This window comes from Ixodes scapularis, unplaced genomic scaffold (assembly GCF_016920785.2).
Source record: "Ixodes scapularis isolate PalLabHiFi unplaced genomic scaffold, ASM1692078v2 PGA_scaffold0__279_contigs__length_252992795, whole genome shotgun sequence".
NCBI lineage: Eukaryota > Metazoa > Arthropoda > Arachnida > Ixodida > Ixodidae > Ixodes > Ixodes scapularis.
The window spans coordinates 43,030,283-43,050,406 of NW_024609835.1; the positions used below are offsets into that span (position 1 = coordinate 43,030,283).

Below are 20,124 nucleotides of genomic sequence, written 5' to 3' on the forward strand. Positions count from 1 at the left end.
CAAAAAAAAAAAAAAAAAAAGACGCTCTAAGCAGTTTGTAGATTGTGCCTCCTCGGTCGTGTATAAGATTCCAATGACTTGCGATAAAGCGTGCGTAGGTCAAACGTGCAGGAGCGTCAATGACAGGGTACAAGAGCACGCGCTCTCAGTAAGAAATTTTCCCTCGGGCAGCTTGGCTACAGGGTGTATTCACTGGCGGCCATAGTTGTGTGCGCGGCTGTTGAGCGCCTGCTGATGGCGAGTTTTCACAGTTCTTTTGCAACGTGGATTCCGCACCATCAAGGTTGTCGGTCTTAGCGGGCTATTCATGTGAGCCCGTTCTGAGCATGCGCTCTAAACATCGCCCTCAAATATGGCATGTAGGGAATACAGCTTATTCATTGCAATAGATGCCCTTGTGCCCCTGAATGAAAAAAAAAATTATGGGGAAGTTAAGAGACAAATCAACATCGGATGGCAAGGGAATGACAAATGCGTAGGTGCCCCGACAGTTCATTTCACATATGAATAATTTGAATTCCTGCTTAAGAAGCCCGATGGGGTGTATAAATGATTTGTGTCGCTTCAATACACAGTCAGTTGAGAAAGTGGCCCTTCGTGTACTGTCTCTTATACTTTCTGTCCCTGTCTTGCGGCGCTTATTGTCCAAAGAGCTGTAGCCCTATTTTGGACATTTAGAGAAAACGTGGGCGAGAAATCCGGCGGCTATAATTGGCCGGCGCCAAGGTCAAGTGCGAGGTTGGCCAATCACGGCCGCCAGATTTATCGCCGACATATATATAGTGCTAAAAATGGTGCTAATTCGACGGAGCTCGCCAGTACGTGAATATTCGGTATAAAAGTACACCCGTGTGAGAGCGCGTTGGCGATGATTTCAGCCATCAGGTGGCTACATGGCCGACTATTCCGTAGAGCTCTTCATCATCTTAGTGGTGGTTTAAGTTGCAATACTGAAATTGGAAGGGTAGATGGTGGTTCAATCGTCTCCGTTAAGACGGTATGTCAGAATCTCTTTATCTTTAAAGTTTCAATCGGTCAATCAAGCACTCAACACAGTTTTATCTGCAGGCACACGAAACATTGTAGATGTCAGGGATATCAAACAAAAACCAACTGGTGTCGGTTTGACAAAATCCGGTTCCCCTCTTCTGGACGGGTGTCTCAACATCCCAAATGCTGATTTGGCTTATATATATATATATATATATATATATATATATATATATATATATATATATATATATATATATATATATATATATATATAAGCCTTAAAAAAGGTCTGTTTCAGGCCGAAACGTTGATGAACTTTACGAATAATATGTTTTAAAAACTACAACAACCGTCTCAAGTGCGTTTTCTTCCATATATATATATATATATATATACATATATATATATATATATATATATATATATATATATATATATATATATATATATATATATATATACATACGTCACACGATTTGGATTCAAAAGATCGAGGTTTTATTATTCAAACAAAGATCCGCCGATATTTTTTTTCTACTTCAAATCAGAAAATAAAAATTATATGCATAACCACAATAATTATCCATAGTTGGCATTCATTTTATTTTAGAAAAAGCTACCTAAATACATCAGCATTCAAAATCAGCGGCTGAGCAAAAAATACTTATGACAATTCCATACGGTTTTCATCTGGATGCATGGCCTGCCTCTTCATTAAATAGTACTTCATAGCGAAGATTCCAAAAACGATGCCACCAGCCAAGAATGCGATGACGATAGCAGCGAAAATACCTGTAGCAAAAAGAGCATAATTAAAAATGAGGTGTGGAAAAATGTTGATTCTAGTAGTGAATTACAAAGGAGCATTTACTACTCCGTTTAACTTAAGAATTAATGCAGCATAGATCTTCGGTCTTCTCCAAAAACCATTATCGAGAAGTAAGATCGCAGTGAATGATCAATGAAGGCGCTAAATATATCTGGCCTTGAAGATTATTCAGTCGCGGGCAATTAAATGCACACTTTCGCAGGGGTCCTTGTTTTGACGGTCAGTCTATGGGTGCTCGAGTTCAATAAGATAACGTGTGTGATTGACGTAAGCCTGCCGAGGCTTGACACGAAAGACAACACGATGTGTCAACAGAGCTGTGCTCTTCCTTGCAAATATAAGCGCGCCGCTAGACTCCGTCTGTTCGCTGCTATAGGTACATGTTATGAAACTAAACTATCTGAACGTTATCGATGCGTATCTCTCGATTCGTTGTCTCGCTTTGCGGATAAAAGTACACTTCAAGTTTTCACTATATTCTATATTGGCTATCACTTCCCACGCGGAGCCATCATATTAGGCATTTCGTGTAATGCAGAGTTCGACATAATATTTTGTTGAAAATTTTGATCGTATTATCAGCGTAGTCGGCAAAATCATTTTTTTTTTAATACTGCATACTTTTTCAAGTGTGGGACACAAACATAATTTCTATTTCAGTCCGAATGTTACGTCTGGGTGATACTTGCATATGCTACACATCTTTGAAACAATCTGCATGAAAATAAACACTTTAATATACACTGGTATGCAAAGTAGCAAACTAATTGATATCGAACATTACAACGTAGCATGAAAAGCATATTATACGAATCGGACATAATTTACCTATCAAGAATCTATCGTCATAGAGGAAATCCTCTAAACAATGCTCTCTCAGGCTACCTGGGAAATTATTTAAAATTGTAGTACAGTCGATGAGCAAATATAATCTAAAACAGTCGAGTGACTGCTATGTACAAATGTGGAGGGACATGCGCCCCAAATCACAAATTCGAATGGCGTTTCTTGTGTTTATTGTATCAGTAACACGATAATTCGCTGCTACGTTCATTAGATGAAGAATAGGATCCTTCTACACGAATATGGTCAGTGCCCTTCTGGTTTAGGAAACTATTTCCTATCTTTCACAAACATTTAAAGAAAAACTTTTTTTATGAATTGGTGAATTAGTTTGCAAGCTCGACTCATGCACATCTGCGGTTTCTTTTTGTTTTGTTTTTTACAGTACTTTACCCTGAGGGCACTTCAAGTGCCAGTGAAACAAGGGTACAAAAGGTAGTTAAATCAGTCACTGGAAAGTGACAGATGTGAAAACAAAGTTATTGGTAAGTTGAATATTACAAAACGCATTATACAGGCCTAACACAAAACGTTTTCGTTAAATGTGGTGAGAAATAAAAATTAAAGCTGCAGCGAATATTATAAATGCAGCACAAATGGGCAGAAAAATACTAAGGACATGGTGAGGAGGAGGAGAAAAAAGGGGGAGGAGAGGAGGAGGAGAGAAGGAGGAGGGGAGGGTACGGAGAGGAGAATATGCCCCTCTGCCTCCTCTTCTCCTCCTCTCATTCCGCTCCTCCTCCCCCTCGCTCCCTCACCATCCCTCCCTTCTCCCTCGTGACGTCAATCGTGACCCTAGTGCATAGAGATCATACATACTAACTCTAGAGGAAAAGGTCCGCCATTTTCCCATACATTCTGGCTGCCGCAAGCGGCGGATCATGGAGGCAGACCCTCGGGGTCCCAAACACGGTTACATCATCAGAGCAGTTTCGTAAACTTCAACAATCCACGAACTTACCGGTAAAAAGATATTCGCGTTCCTTTCGAAGCTTTTTTTTTTTTCTTTTTTTTTGCATAGCGCGCAGATGTACGGCCTCGCGTTAACGCTGAACTAAACCATATACCCGGCTGCGCCGGTGGAGCGCGGGTGGGCGCGGTTGAGGAATACGAAACTGCGCAACCACCAGATTTCCGAGATTTCGACAGAAGGGAAGTTAATGCAGCGTAATGACTTTATTGCTTTTTATAAGCGTTAGAATAGCTCAGAATTTAGTTTACAACGTTAAATTATCACTGTTTATATTGCTGAGAGTTTTCACTTTTCGCGTTTACCATGGCAACGTTGCTTTCTTTCTCTCGTGTTCTGTCGCTCTCTTTCGCGATCGTTCACTCGGGACCCCGGGTGTCGGCGCACGGGATTTGCCACTCCTCCTCACCCACCTTTACCCCCCTGCCCTAGTGACCCTCGTAACGTCACTTCTGAATTACTGGTGAAGGCCGTTCGTTACCTTTATGAGTGACCTTCGTGACGTCACTGACGTCACTCGTGACCCTCGTGTCGTCACACGTCACGTCACGTGTAACATCCTTATGGGAAACGTCCCATAATGCAACGCGCGGTTACGCCGACGGCGACGACGACGTCGCTCAAGCCGGAAACGGCCGTTTAAGAGCTGCGCTCTAATACTACGGTTATTTATTACAGCAAACAAAATTAGCAGTAAGCCAGCTTATAAACTAAACTCTGCATTCTTTGAAATCTGCTACTAGACTAACAAATAGCAACTAACCTGGGCTGTAGCCGAGAGTTTCTTCGTATTTCTGCCGGACAGGCAATGTTCTTCCCTCCGCAATGCCCCTCGGAAGCCTGCGAGGCTGGTAGTATCTCCGTTTCTTCGATGTGTGCGATGGGTATTCAATGAACGAGTTGTCCAGAGCTTTGAATGATTGAGGCTAAAAAAAAAAACGATTCACATTAATTGTTACGTCTTTCTTCTTTTTTTTTTATGTATGTAGAGAGATATTTTTGTTTCCTGAACTTTGTTAGAAGTTCGGAAGGCATCGCGATATCTTTGCTTGTCGTTCCGGATGATTTGTTATAAAAAAAAAGGTACAAGCTATGTAACGATGTAAAAAAAAGTAATGTAAGTATTAACGAAAAAATAGTCAGAGTGCAGGCGAGCTGGTGTAACTTGAACATGATAGTAAACCTGAGACTGGGGCAGAAAAGAGAACACAACAGAAGGTAGTAAAAGAGGAGGCAACGCCTCAAACTCAGCTGCAAAGTTTATTCGAAATAAACTTTGCAGCTGAGTTTGAGACGTTGCCTCCTGTTTTACTACCTTCTGTTGTGTTCTCTTTCCTGCCCCAGTCTCAGGTCTACTATCATGTTCAATGTAAGAAAGAAGGATACACTGCTGTTTCTTTGTTATTGCTTGTACGTACATAGTATTGAATACCAAAAAACACGAAGATACAAGAACAGCAAACTCACTTGTTTAGTTCCATCGGGCTTGACTACAACGAAAGCAACAAAGAATGTTCCATTCTTGACTTTTTCTTGAATTGATGTCTTTATGTCATCGATACTTCGTATCACCTTTTGTTCTAGCTCTGGGAGGGGAGCTAAGATAGTGAAAAAAGATCTGATCACGCCGATTCTTCTGTCATATCCAACCTGAGTATGAAACGTAAAAAAATTAACAAGGTATAATATTAAGAAAAATATGTGCGCTTTAGAAATATACAGGGGTTTGTAGGCCAATAAATGGCCTGATGCAAAGTACGAGTATGCATTTTAGAACTTCAGAAGGCACGCTTGCCTCATTGTATATTGAATATTTGTGTAATGTTCATTTCTCAAATTGTTATGGGTGGATTAATTTAATTTTTTTTTATGTGGTACATTACTTTCCAAGATCTCGAAATAGATAAAGCGTGTGCGTAACTGAAACGTTTAGGGTGATCAGAAACTCCTTGGAGATCCTGCTTAAATTGTATACCTACGCTAAGGTTGCAGAATTTGAAAACATAGAAAACATCCGTTGACTTAATGAGAGCGAACAAATCTCAGAAATTTAGAAAACTACAGATATGTCTACAAGGCTTATACATTTGACGGATCATCCTATATAATAATAAAGATACATTAAATGTTTATATACCTAGCCCGAATCAAATAACAGGAGAGTCATCCACTTACATGTACTTGCTGAACCCGGAGCACAGTACCGACATCACCATAGTCTCTTATTGAGCTTCTGAGTGCATCAACGAAAGCATACCTGTTCTCTGTAATCAAGTCCTTGGCTGCTCCTAAAAGTGAGTTGCAACTTTCATTTTTTCACCAAAAATGTTTTTTAAGTATGTACTAAAAAACTTTTAAAGCAAGAAGGTCAACTAACTTTAATACCAACGAATGGGAAATGTTTGCAAAGGTAGTTAAAATCCTATCATTTATATTATTCAATGACGTATGAAAACTAATCCACCCAATTTTCGCTCGAATAAAAAAGGACGCGAAGAAATGCAATTTGATGTTGTTGCTATTGATGATGTTTTTCAGGAGGGATATTTTTACGTTAGTGCAACTTTTAGTAAGTTTTCGCTCCTCCTTAACCTTAGCTTGAGAAGGAAAGAATCATCAACAGAGTCGGCTCGTACTACAAAACTCCAGAATATATTTCTATAACTAATTTCATTTGACAGAAAGCGGGAAACATAGTAATCATCAACGACATGAAAACCTAGGTAATATGCTTATACATAATGCTGTCATAATCCCAATTTCGGATAGCTTCATTAGGCATCGAGGCCGTTAATTATATCTCGTAATCGGCAGCGCAAAAATTCTAATTAAAGATATAGTGTAATTAAAATAAAGACTCGCTACTAAATTGCTTCTTTTGCTTTTTGAACACTAAGAACATGATTTGAATTCAAAATAGTACTTCTAGCTTGTTGCAAAAATTCAATTAATGAAAGCAACATGGCATCTAAGAAAAACACATGACAGCAGGCTAGATTTTGTATTTTCAATCAAATTGATCTTGTACAATAGCGCATTCGTACCTGGAAAATTGAGAATAAAGGTTCTTGAGCCGTGGTGTTGAATGCAACCAGGAGCATCAAATACCGACAGCCTAGGTTGAGAATCTGAATATTTGAAGTAATTCTTCATCAGCACTTTTTGTCTGAATTTTGCTTGAACTTCACCTGGTTTCTGAAATGATTTGAATACCAGCCGGTGATTAACAGTAAAGCAGTGGTCACATAAAATAAAGCATGCCGACACCAAAGCGTAGAGAATAAGAGCAAACTTTGAAGTTATCATAAATCCAGGGAATTATTTAAATATTTTATGTCTTTGTAACGTCTCAAACAGCGCAAAAACAAAGAGGCGACCAGTCTTCACTTCACAATTACCGAATTTGCTATCGCCAATGTAACATAGCTCAAACGTTTTTTTTTTTTTTAAAGGCTGCATCGGTAGTTGTTTTAGGAAGAGCTCAAACTCTTTCATCATATTTCTTTCGGCTACCATAATAAGGAGAGAGGTGAAGCTAGTACTAAACAGTAGTTTAGGGAAATAAAACAATAGGTACAAAACCAATGTTAGGAGGAAGAAACTCGGTAACTAATATGACACTATGCAAGGCACATGGCGGGAAGAAAAAAAAAACACGAAAAAACCGTTCACTTTTATCCTTCAAACTTCAAACACGAAGAATATATTATTTCGTAGACGCTAATAATACATTTCGTTAAGCCGTAGAAACTTTTTTTTTTTCGCTTTAAGATAAAACACGAGTTATCTTGGCGGAGAAGTGCTTACTTACTGTGTCGTAGATATCAGTGTACAAACTCTCCTGAATAGGTATAAATGCGTTGGCGGGCTCACCATAGCGTAGAGCTCGTTCATTCTGGGCAGAACAGGAAATAATACATAAAGACAAACCAGGTATACGCTTATGAGTGCTTGATTTACAAATATAAACGTACTCTATAGAAAACATGGCATATTATCTCTCTCTTTCTCGTGATCTCTCTCTCTTTGTTTCTATCGTTTCCCATTAGGTCCTAGAAGACCATCGACCTCTACTTGTGCCCTTAGGCGTGCCGGGTCGGTTTGGAGTGACGAGCTGGAACCGCTCGTTAACGTAAACTCCGGGAACCACGAGAAGCTCGTGAGCCTGTGCAGCAACTTCAACGTCGACGTCCGGGATCCCAAAAACTCCCGGTTCTCGGAGTTCATGTAAGAGATTCGAGCTCGTTACGCGAAACCGACTCGGCACGTTTTCGACCAAGGGCAGAAGTTATCGAAACATGGTTTTCGCGAGAAGCATAAATCACTTGGACGTCATAACTCTCATAAAATGCTTCAGTTAACCGCACACTCTAAAAAAGGTTTGTGTGTCTACTTTCACGCACAACACTCGGAGAGCGAATGACCGCAACTTACGGAGGCAGCTCAGCGAATGGCGATGCCGAAACATATGTTTAGACCAAAATACGCGGTCTGAGTTGTGACATTAAGCAATGCAAGCGTGACGTTTTGCATTGCTTAATGTCCCAACTTAGACTGTGTTTCTTGGTCTAAACATATGTTTCGGCATCGTCATTCGCTGAGCTGCCTCCGTAAGTTGCGGTGACTGGCTCTCCGAGTGTTGTGCGTGAAAGTAGACGCACATACTTTTTTTAGAGTGCAAGAGGCTCTTCGCATTACGAGAGCACGAAGAACTTGAAGCGCTACACGTACCCTGAGAAGAAGAAGAACTTACAAAAACTTTTAATTGAAGCATAATCCTTACACACTCCACCCCTGAATTGCCTCGATCGTTCTAATGAACTCGATCGAGAAGCGCATGAGTTCGTCTACGTGCAACGCATCCGAAACCACCCAAAGTTCCCTATAACCAAGCATAACATATCATAATCATAATGCACGCACGACACATTTTGTTCTTCCTGGGTTTGTCAAAGTGATCAAGAAAAGTTTTAATTTTTTTCAGGAAGCTCTTCGAAATTTTTTTTTTTTAAAGGGTGAAAGGAATAGTTAGTCAAAGTAAGTAAACTAGAAAAACTTATGCAAAAGTTCGAAATGTTTTTTGTTTTTTTTTCGCTAAATGATAATACATATATTTAGGATAAGTCATCGCTTTAGGATAGAACCAAATCAAACTATGCTCTACATCAAGATTAGACAGAAATTGTATTTCTGGGAGCTTAGGTGTGATTTACTAGAAGTTATTGCGTTTATATTAACATTTAGTACGCTACGCAAAAACAGATTCACCTTACCGATAAACAGGATATTTCGTGAGTAGTCATTTCGTTACGTGTCTCTGCTGTTTCTGGGCTTTCTTTCATGGCTGCCCAGGTGTCCACTGCAATGTCTCTTACGCTGTACTACAATGAAATTAAAAAAATCAGAGTTACAAAACGTCGTATACTCACGAACCGTATCAATTGTTTGTTTCTTTTTTTTTTCAGGTTTACAGTATTAAACACAATACACGTAGTGAATAATTAAACTGCCGTGAGAAATATTCTACTTCATTTTAGCAGCAACCAATATTTTCAAAAATGAAAACAGAAATTTTCGATTTCAATGATGCCCACTCAAGTTCAACAAACCATGACATTCGTTATTTGTACTATACCTGCTTTGTCAAAGTGACTTTTTTTTTCTAGTAGTATTCAGGTGTCTTTGCGTTTTGGGTTAAAATATAATACATTTAAAATAAATTTTCTAACTAAGTGGCGTTACACAAGTGAACGCGTATTCGTAATCCTTGCCGATACCAAACGTTCCGCTGGTCTAAATATATAATCCTTACTTTTCCCTTGTATTGATGTTCCTTGGTCACTCCAAATAGCACGGACGGGTCCACCATTTTAACTGGGGATGGGCTACTGCTATTGCACAAAAAGAAGTCTCGGTCCAGCTTTTTAACTACGCACTCTCCATTCGAGGCATGTGTGACGAATGCTGCGCCTGTAGAGATACAAAACAATGGTGTTTAGGAAGGAATACGCTAAAGCCATATTATGGTTAGTCGAGTTTATTTTGAATGTAAATCCCTGTAACGGTTTATTTATCGTTCATAGAAATCCTCAGCGCATACCTTTTAAACCTTACACTTTTGTAGCTATATAAGTATCTGAAATAGCGTAGTCAAGACACCGACTGGACGAAACTTCGAAATATAGACGCTTTAAACACGCGCCAGACTGAGTCGTCATTGCTGACCTTTTCCTGTCTTACCGAGACGCCGAGTCACTAAACCTGACGTTGACGTGCCTTCACAAAGGCCTATGCTAGGGAGAAGAACACAGTAGCACCTAAAGTGCCAATAACCTATCCTGTTGTGGCAATGGTGATGTGAAGCGAACGGAATAAGAGGAAACAAAAACTAAAGGTTGGTTATGGCGGCGCCCATGCACAGCTGTCTGAAAGCGTCGATTGCTTTGGAATTTCCCGTACTTGCTGGAGCAAGATTCGTGCAGACACGTGCGACATTCACTCAATGATATCTTCGGCAAGCCATGCTAGCGCACGTGGCGGCTTCCCGCGCAGAAAAGCCAAAGCACACTGTTGTGACGTGTCCCCTTTTAATTTTCCGCCAAATCTGTTCACCAACAAAAAAGTCTCAAAAAGCATGTGATGTGTTAACCGCTGACCGGTAATCTTTTTAATGTTAAAATGAAAAATGGGAAATACGCGTCCACGGCTGTCACAAAGAAGATATATATCGTTACCATAGTTGAAATCCAAAACGATAGAAAGAAGGCCGGTGGTGTCTGGGGCATCTCGAACGTAAGGCCAGTCTTTCTCCTCCTTAGAAGGGAGCATATCAACTCGCGCAAGATTCTTCGCGCTGTCGTACCATATCTGAAAAAAAAAGCAGCATAAAAAGAAAAAATCTTCAATCCACGGCGCAGAAGGGGCTGACTACTCAATCAAACAGTGACCGGGGCTGTACCAAAAGAGTCGAGAAAAGTTTGAAGGGCAGTTTTCAAGTGTTTTCTTCCTGCTCGGTTTGTCCGAGAACATTGATAGGTGCCATGAAAAATAAAAACCAGACGCCGTCAGATCACGACTGATTGTGCCGGTAGCGCTTTAGGTTGAATTCACGGATACTTGCGGTCATCAGATTTATTTGTTTTGTTCCAACATAAACTCGGGAAAACCGCCGAGTTGTGAGGACCATCTGCGGACTATGATACAAGAAGATGTTGATCATTTTTACCACCGACTTCTTATGCCTCATTCACTTGGGCCGATTCTGCTTGCGATTTTCAGGATCGACGTGGACCATCTCAGCTACGGTCCACGCTTTTGCAGCCCGAGCGACGTCGCGACTGAAAATAGCGAGCAAAATCTCATTATGCGAATCAGGCTTTAGCGCCCATTCTGCGGCGTCCACGCGGAATGAATCGCCGCATGCCATATTATTCACGCGACGTTTGCGGTGTAACGAGCATCGTTAATTTCGCTGAGGCCGCTTAAGTAATCAGACATTGCCAAGGAGACGAGGAATCAACAATTCCAACGCGAAAAAGAGCACGGGGGCTCACACCGACGCCGACAACATCGCCTTCCAATGGTTTGGGCGACAGCGAGAGTCTTGCACACAGGTGGCGTCCACTAGGGGTGCTCCGGTTTGTTTCTAAACATGAGTTGGCCTCACGCGAATCCGGAATACGTGTCGGTTTGGACCGTTTGTTTGAGCCGGCTGCGCTTTACCCTTCGTCTCCGTTCTTTCTCTACTCTTTTGTCGCTTTCTTTCTCTCGAAACCGGAGATGTTAGCGCCCAGGATTTGCCGCGTTCTGCTCCCGTCTTTACACGCCTGGTCAAGGTTGATGCCGGCGTATCCGCAGTGCCATTCATTATGCCGGCGAACCGCTTGCTCGAGCCTTGTCCTGGTTCCTAACGATTTCCAGGATTCTCGAAAAGCGAATACTGCTGGATGTAGCTCCGCTGTCGCGGAATTTTTACGGTTGTAACAATTAATTAAGGCGCACATGATCATTTTAAACCTTGAGTTAACCGACAAACTTCAACGAGCACGGCCCCAAAGCATACAAAACATAGCCTAACAGCGACGAGTACCTCCAACATGGATTCCGGCGGGTTTCGGTGAAATTTACGAACAGGTAGTAGCGTTGCATCATGGTCATACAACCCCCCTCTAAAAAAAATGCTTTGTTTAGGTAGCAGGAGTTTGTGCCGTCCCTTGGAAGCACATACATACACACATGTGTGTGTGTATGTGTTTGTGTATATATATGTGTGTGTGTGTGTGTGTTTTGTGGTGTTTGTGTGTGTGTGATTTATGTTAAGCTGAAGAATATATGTCTCACCTCTTTGAAAGACACTGAGGTCGGTCCTCCCACCATAGATCCCGCGTCGTCCAAAGTAAAAGAAGCCTGCTCAACCCGGAAGCTGAACCATAAAGGCAGGTCTGGCATGTCTCGCTTTTTAGCGCTATGCTTGCAGTACATTGATCGGGGCGTCTGAAATAACCCAAGTCACGAATGCACAAAAACATAGCAAGTATCGCACATGAGAGATGTTGTTTACGACGAACCAGAAATCCTTTACAAATGCAAAGAAATCAGAAAGTGATAAACATTACCAATTAACACAGTTCATAAATGTACATAGTCATTTCTGTTTATTACTTCCGTTTTAATAACCACTGAGTGTTTTGTATTGGCTTTGAAATATAGAGAGGAAGGTCCACTAAATATTCGTGTCATTCACAAAGAAGTCTTCTGGGTAAAAAATCTCGAAACTTTCGCGAACGTAATACAACGAATTGTCGTGAGTAAATAAACAGACGGTAAAATGGTAATTGTGTTGTGTTTAGACAGCCGGAAGTTAGTAAGCCTTAATGGACGTCTGGTGTCTCAGCTGTATATGAGAAATTTAGCCAGTGCAGTATGACCGCTCGCCTAGGGTCTTTAACGTGCACCGCGCAATAGTTGGGAGTTGTTCTAGATGATTTTCGCCGTCCCGCAAAGCTCTCCGCAACCCGCTACTACAATACCCAGAGCTCTACAGCCAAGGCTATCGGCGCGCAGGTGCAGTAGCAACTTCTTCGTTGCGGAGGGCTTAGCGGAGGGGGATACGTGGTCTATGAAAAAACCCTAGTGATACACGATTGCACGCTGATACAATGCTCATCCAGATCGAAACGGGATGGATGGGAATTGAACCCAAGATCCCTGAGTTCTGCAGCGCGAGCTTTCACTTCACGCGCCCCGAGCAGCGCTGCGTTAACGCACTTGCAGCGTTTTGCAATATTGAAGGGCGTTTTTGAAACTGTCAGCAGTTGTCAGACATCTGCTGGAAACCCACCTGAAAAATGTCATCAGTAAATGTTGGGTCCGTCTCGTACCAAGCCACGTTTTTGAGCCAGTGTATGCGACCGTCATCATCCTCAGAAGCCGGGTACGTTCCAAACTGTTCAATTCGCACTGGTACCTCCTTCTCTCCACAGGGGAAAGTAAAGGAGTTGTCTTGGAAAGCGAGAACAGTTAAAATCTCAAGTTGCATGAATCGTCATGCCGTTAGTTACGGTAACTGAGAAAAAGAACGTAAATTAGCGTCTGTTTATTCTGGTGTGGCCCTTGAGACTGCAAAGGGAGCCAAGCTCAGAATCGCGAAGCAATCGTAATAGTTATAGTTCACATAAAGGCCGTCTACTGAGAGGACCTAGTAAGGCTGAGAGGTTGCACTCGAGTCTTTGTGAAGTATAAATGGTATAAAATGGCCAAACGTCTTCGCAAATGATGTATGAAGATGAATGAAGACAATGAACTTGTCCACACTGAGGACTGTATATACGGCGCATCACATGCCCGCGGCGCTCAGTACACAAGATACACTCAAAGCTTGTCTACATGTTCAACGAAATAAACAACATTGGAACCATTATTGCCAAGATATATCATTGAAAAAAGAAACTGAGATACGAGGTCGGCCATGGTTTTGCCACGTAGTTTGTGAAATCCAGGAGCTACAGTTTGAGAGTTAAAAATGGCGTACGCCCGCTGATGCGTGAAACAAGTGCCAAATTATAGTAGAACACGATCTGTACTCAAAGTTTCTGACCCGAATGATTACTTTCAAAGCAAGTTCTTAGTGCTCAAGAGAATAAAAACGAAAGCCTTATTTGCACTGCGAACATATTTGCATGCCATGAACGTCGACCACAGTGAAGGCGCTGAAGGTATCATCTTGCAGCGAATGCGTTCACGAACTATATTTCTTGCGCCCATCTGTCTGCATGCCCGTTTTTAGTCCAGATCACTCGAACAAAACATGAACAGTGAAAGTAAAATAACGAGAGACCTACTTTCAGTCGTCCAGTAATATTTCATTCGGTTTGTGGAATCATCTTCCTCGTTGTAGGCACAGGACTGGAATACATTGGTGCTGATGCCTCGGGTTTCCTCTCCGGTGTAAGATTTGACAAATTGAGAGCGGTAGGGACCCCCGAATTTAAACTCCTCGTAAATGTCGTCCATGCGAGATCCCAGAGGTCTCTCCTTGGCGTATTTGTATCCAAACGGAAGCTGCCGAGGGTCATACAATGACATTTCGATGGTTTCACAACTATCCTCGCTGGCGGGATCCCATCTGACGCTGGCTGCAAGGATAAACATTAGTGGCGCCAGCATTAGAACAACACACAAGTGGTTCCTGTTAAGCTTCATCTCAGGAGGATATTTGGCGAAACACTCAGCGGATTAATTACTTGACGGCAATGAGCCTATAATTGGAAAAAAAATATTTCTAGATAATGTAATACGTAGAACTGCGTCATTCTGTGAACTTTTTTTTCTTAGGAATGCGGATCGCAAGTTGGCCTGCTTCTCTTGCAGGGGTTGTGTTGACGTCAGAACGCCGAGCACTGATTGGCTCTGATAGTGGGTAGACCTCAAGGCAGCTTACTTTGAGGTCCAACCCCTATCTTTCAATCCGAGCCAATCAGAGCTCGGCATTCCGACGTCAACACAACCCCTGCAAAAGAAGCAGACGAACTTGCGCTCCGCTTAGGAGGAGACGAGAGCGCGGTGGGACGTCAGAACGCCGAGCTCTGGTTGGAACGATTAGAGGGTAGGCCTAAAGCCATAGCAGCCTTTGTCTCCGCTACACTCGTCGAACGCGTTAAAACGCGGAACACAAGCGTCTAGCCTTTGGCTCTTGCATTCGAACGCGTTCGACAAGTGCAGTGGAGACAAAGGCAGCTACAGCTTTAGGACAAACCACTAATCATTCGAATCAGAGCTCGGTTTTCTGACGTACCCGCGAACTCTTGTCTCCTCCTTTCCTTCACTTTCTCGGCGCGTGGGATAAACAATTCACTAGAGAGCATAGTCGATCGAAGTGCAGTTTAAAATCATTATCTTCAACGACTTTATTTTTCTACCAAGGGAGCACGTACCTAATTGTAAATATGCCCTGCTCACGCGAAATTAATTTTATTACTATACAGGTTGTAAAGTTTAGCTCGATGGTTAGATCTAAAGTCCACAAAAATTCCCATATGCCTGGTTTGATCCTGTTATAGAAGCGAATAAGCATTTGCATGCTTGACAGACGCATTTTACGGCTTCGGAAAAAAAAAAAAAACTTACCAATCGGGGAGTCGGAGCCGAAGGTGGTGACTGTTTCTCTGTGATAATCGTAGATGCTCGTAAATGTAATTCCCTGCAGGAGGCCAGTCAATTTCGCTCGGAGATTTTTGCGGTCAAAGTATTCCTCCATCCACCCGGTCTGATTTCTCATCAAATCTACCCATTCGTACTTCAGGATGTAGCTCTTCGGTAAAACGGGAGGAAGTGGACCTGGAAACACGGTCCAACGGGTTATCCTAATTGTTTTTGGTGACGTTCTGGCGTCATAAAGAACACTTTTTGCATGCACAGGTATTCTACACGCGATTTAACAGGTCGGAGTATCATGTTGAGGGCCAGTAATGGCGTTTATCCACCAATAAGATTGAGATTGAAAGTTTACTTTGTAATTATAATTATAAATAATCCAAAATAATCGAGATAATCCTGGTGTCACATACGCGGGCGGACCAAAAAATAAAAATAAATAAAATATAAACTGGAAGGTCACGCCGGAAAGAAGCTAAGTCCGCACATTTAGTCAGTGCTGGGGAGTACTTCAAGTACATTGTACTTAAAGTACTACATCAAGTAGGCTTAGAAAACTTGTGCTTTACTTGAAGTACGTTATCTGAGCATGTACTTGTACTTAAAGTTTTTTTGTTTTTTTTTCTGGTACTTTCCGAGGAAAATACAACTCCCGTCTTCAAGGTACATTCCCCTAATTTTGTCTTTTATCATTGTATCATAAAATCGTATTTGTATCACAAAAAGATGCTTTGTCAACTCTGAAGAAATACTGGGAGGGATATTCTATACTCTCACCAAAAACGTGATCCGACGATGCATCGCACCGTTTGTCCTGGGGGCGACTTTCCTGTAGCTTTGTGAACGTTCGCGACTTCTCATTTGGTCAGCGCAAGTGAGGAACTTAAAAGTATCGGGAGGGGACAATTAATCGTAATATATAACCCGAAACTGTGGTGCGGAAAAGTGAAGAAACTTTCAAGTCGAATAAAAGACAACAGAGGAAAATGTCTCAATGCTTTGAAAAGTTCTTCTCTGTTGTCTTTTATTTCGACTAGAAAGTTTCTTAATTTTTCTGCACTACAGTCTCAGGCATCAACTTATGATTAATAATCGCTAGCTTGTCCGCACACTCGTGGCGTTTTCGTAACGGAAAGGACACTCCTCTACGAGAGGATTGCTCGCGGGAGCTACAGGCTGACATCATGCTCTCTCCTAGAACGTTTAACCCCCTTGGGTGCAACAAACCAGTAAAAGCGGTGCCAAATTCAGAAGTCGGACTCAAGAATTTGGCGCCATTTCTGAAAATAACTATTCTGTGGCCACTTAACTCTACCTAATATTCGCCGTCATTTCGGAAAATAAGTGATGCACGCCGATTAACCCTGGGACAAGACATACCAGTTAAAATAACTGTATATGGGAATGAAAGGGCATCATGAGAGATTGTGTTAAAATGTACTTGCAATTTAGTTTTAAAGTTCATTCTGTTTATAGTACCTTACTTCAAGCACATTGGACCCCGGTGTACTTACTACTTTACTTGAAGTAAATCACCTCGCATTTACTTTCTACTTTACTTCAAGTTCTTTTTATATGTGCTTCACCCAACAGTGCATTTAGTGAGGGGGTCACTAAATCGTTGACTGAGGATAAATACCCGAGAGGTGACATTTTTAAGTATAAATGGGAGAACACTGCGACCGGCTAAGTACAAATATGCAGGTACAGCTACAATTAAATATGTATTTATAATGAGCACAACCAAACCACAAGTAGCACAAGAATAACCACATCCCATCGAACTACACTGATCGTAAATATGCGGGTAAACATTCAATACATTAGATTCGTAGAGCAATAATATACATAATGATACCTAATCCTTCGCATTTAATTCATCTATATGCATACCACATAAGTACTATAATCTTCGAAGATCTTATATTTAGCAGCAAAAATTTAGTTTCCAGTATTCAATTGTCAATCATCAACTTCGTTAATTACGTGCGCTACAAATGTCAATTGCTACAAACAAGACAATTTTATCAAATAAAATTTTATGTCTGAGCTCTGTATTACGCCTTATAAAAAACCTGTACATGTGCAGATCATGTATGCTGAGTATATTATTTAGAGTCTGACATATTTTTGTACGCGAAAGAAAATGTGCATTTGCAGTAATTTTTCCGGGTTTGTCGCCGTGGTACCCCAGACGAAGAAAAAAAACATTTTAGATCGGAATAAAATAATTTGTAGGATAATATCTTAACCGTTGTTACTATACTATTTTACCTATGATGGTATTAATACCATCATAGGTAAAATTTCACCTGATTGTGTTACTATGGACTTAACGAAAACGTTAAGCGTCAACAGAGCTTAATCAGTCTTCAACGTATCCTGGGATTTGTATACAATACCTTTATCTGCTAAGCTTTTTTTTTTTTTTACCTACTTCTTTTTAAAGTTAGGGACACATGTAGCATTGGTCGAAGACATTACTGTATCTGTTTAGTTACGAAAAGAAAGGTTTCAAGACTTTTTATCGGCACTTGAAATTGTTACACATGCTATAAAAAGAAAACCGGCAAAATATGTTGGTTTCAACTTTCTAGTGCAGCGCTTAAATAAGTTAAAGGAATAAATTATAACCGCTGTAGCCGTCTGTCTTAATAACACTACTACATAAAACTCATAAACAAACTGGGGCCATAGAAAAAGTGAAGAGAGAAAGTAATACACACCACACGAATAAGACACATCCTTACAGATGCTGAAGTCCCTGCTTGCTGAACTCTGCAGCACAATGCACAGAATACCAGCAGCAACGTAACTAGGGTAGTGTGTGAAAAAAAAATTATATGTAAATCTTGGCGTGAGTAAAATCACACTGACAGCTGATGGGTAAAAGAGCTATAGATCTAAATTTGGTAGTATTAGAAACTAAATAGAACAGGTCACATTATCAAGCACTTCTAACAAATCAAGTGCAGATTAAACAGTAATTAGAATAATAATTTGATTTTGTTCTGAATCTATAAAAATTACGTACCGTTCACATTTCGTTATGAAGAATCATTCCTTCTGATTGTGCTAACATAGGCTTAAAAAGGGCGTCTAGAACCAAAAATATTTTCCAGTACTCTATCCTACCAAGCAGTGAAATTGTAAAAGAAGAGAAAACAAATGCTTACTGCCAGATGTCCATGCCAACACACGACACAAGACCTTTCTCTCAAAATTGATAGCAGCTTGTACAAAGATTCGTTTCACTGAAAGAAGACAGACGCTGATAAGGAAGACCGACCTTTTGTTCCTATCTTCTCGAACCACTTGAACGTCCAGTAGTGTTCTGATAACTCAACCACCTACATGCCTTGAAAGATAAGCAACATCCGATTAGAAAACCTGCTTACCACTGCCTGCATGACATTAGCGGGGTAATGGTCACCTGAACATGTTATTTGAGAGCATGGATTGACCTTCCTTTACTTGCGATGTTTGTGTTTATGGCCTGCGCAATATCTTTCTACGGTTCACAGCTCCGATCGTCGTTGATCGTCCACATCTTGTTGACATAGCAGCAGATGCAAAACGGACGGTCTGTAGAACGCAAAAGTACGCGAACATGTTCAACAACTCCTACATCACCATGTGGTTTCAATAAATGTATCCAGTCCCAAAGGAACGTAAGGAGCAAAAAAAATAAATAAATAAATAAACGAAAGCATATTCATATAATTACTTTCACGGCTAATATACTATTGTCCTATAGGAGAAACTGCTACACTACTACAACTTCTTCTGTAACTACAAAAAAAAATTAAAAACATAAAATTTAATACAAAATGGCAGCATGGAAGGCGATTCAGCGAGTTTCCGAAGGTTGATACATATGCCATCTGTGAAAGCCCGAAATAATAGAGAGCGCTCCGATCAATAGGGATCGTGGTTTAGCACCCTCAATCCATTGGTCAGTCCTGTTCAACCTGAGAAATCAGCTGAAAATAACTGACGTGCAATCAAAATCGGAGCTAAACGGTAACTAACAAAATCTTCTTTTTTTTTCAAATTTTAGGCACAATGGCTTGACAATTAATTCGTAGCTTGTGGGTGGGTACATATGTCTCTGTACTGCTCACAAGAGTTGTTCAGAAGATACAGTTGCTTTTCATATCAGTGGAGGCTGTCAAATACGTGTCCTCTAGCTGCCAATAGCACTCAGAGGCTAGACCTAGACAATGACCAGTCGCACCTGCTAACACCAGATCGCAGAATAAATTGCCAATTGTGACCGTTGAAGTCTCCCTATCTCGGTTTTTGTTGATAGTGTAGAAACGGCGCAACCAACGCATACCAACTAACCGAACTCTCGACGTTACGACGGTTTTTGTGATTTTGAGAAATATGCACATCATTCCCTTAACCCTCCAGTCTGGTCAGTATTTCATGCCGTTGCAACGTTTTTGTCGACACACACACACACACACAATGTTTTTTAGGCTGCACCAATTTTTTTTAAGGGGAAGAAGTTATATGAATATGGTTTTCACTCTATGTTTATATGGCTCGGCGGACATTAGATTGGAATATAACCATCACTATTACCAGACTAATTAACTAACATTCGTTAATTAACGAATGTTTGTTAATTAAAACGGTTCTTTTATATATATATATATATATATTGTTACAATTTCTGCTCTCCTTTTTAACTGGTTTAATCACCGCACAGAGAGGTCCGACATCTTCGGTGGCTGGCTTCCAACTGCCTCGCGCACACGCACGAGCACGACGAGCGTTCCCTTCGTCGCGCGCCGGTTGCTTCACCTTTATGTTTTTTGTTCACCCCGCA

General features: G+C 41.0%; 1 protein-coding gene across 1 annotated transcript; it reads right to left on the reverse strand.

The window, feature by feature from the left end:
* Positions 1 to 1,575: 1,575 nt before the first annotated feature.
* LOC8025093 lies at positions 1,576 to 18,842 on the reverse strand. Its single transcript, XM_029966891.4, has 15 exons — positions 18,464 to 18,842; positions 18,014 to 18,102; positions 15,261 to 15,470; positions 13,976 to 14,269; positions 12,976 to 13,136; positions 11,976 to 12,128; positions 10,370 to 10,502; positions 9,448 to 9,605; positions 8,909 to 9,016; positions 7,447 to 7,530; positions 6,680 to 6,830; positions 5,811 to 5,923; positions 5,103 to 5,285; positions 4,399 to 4,561; positions 1,576 to 1,785 (listed from the first exon to the last, which is right to left on the reverse strand). Exons 1-15 carry the CDS (start codon positions 18,475 to 18,477, stop codon positions 1,658 to 1,660), a joined length of 2,142 nt encoding a protein of 713 aa, XP_029822751.2. The 5' UTR covers positions 18,478 to 18,842; the 3' UTR covers positions 1,576 to 1,657.
* Between the last annotated feature and the right edge of the window lie 1,282 nt (positions 18,843 to 20,124).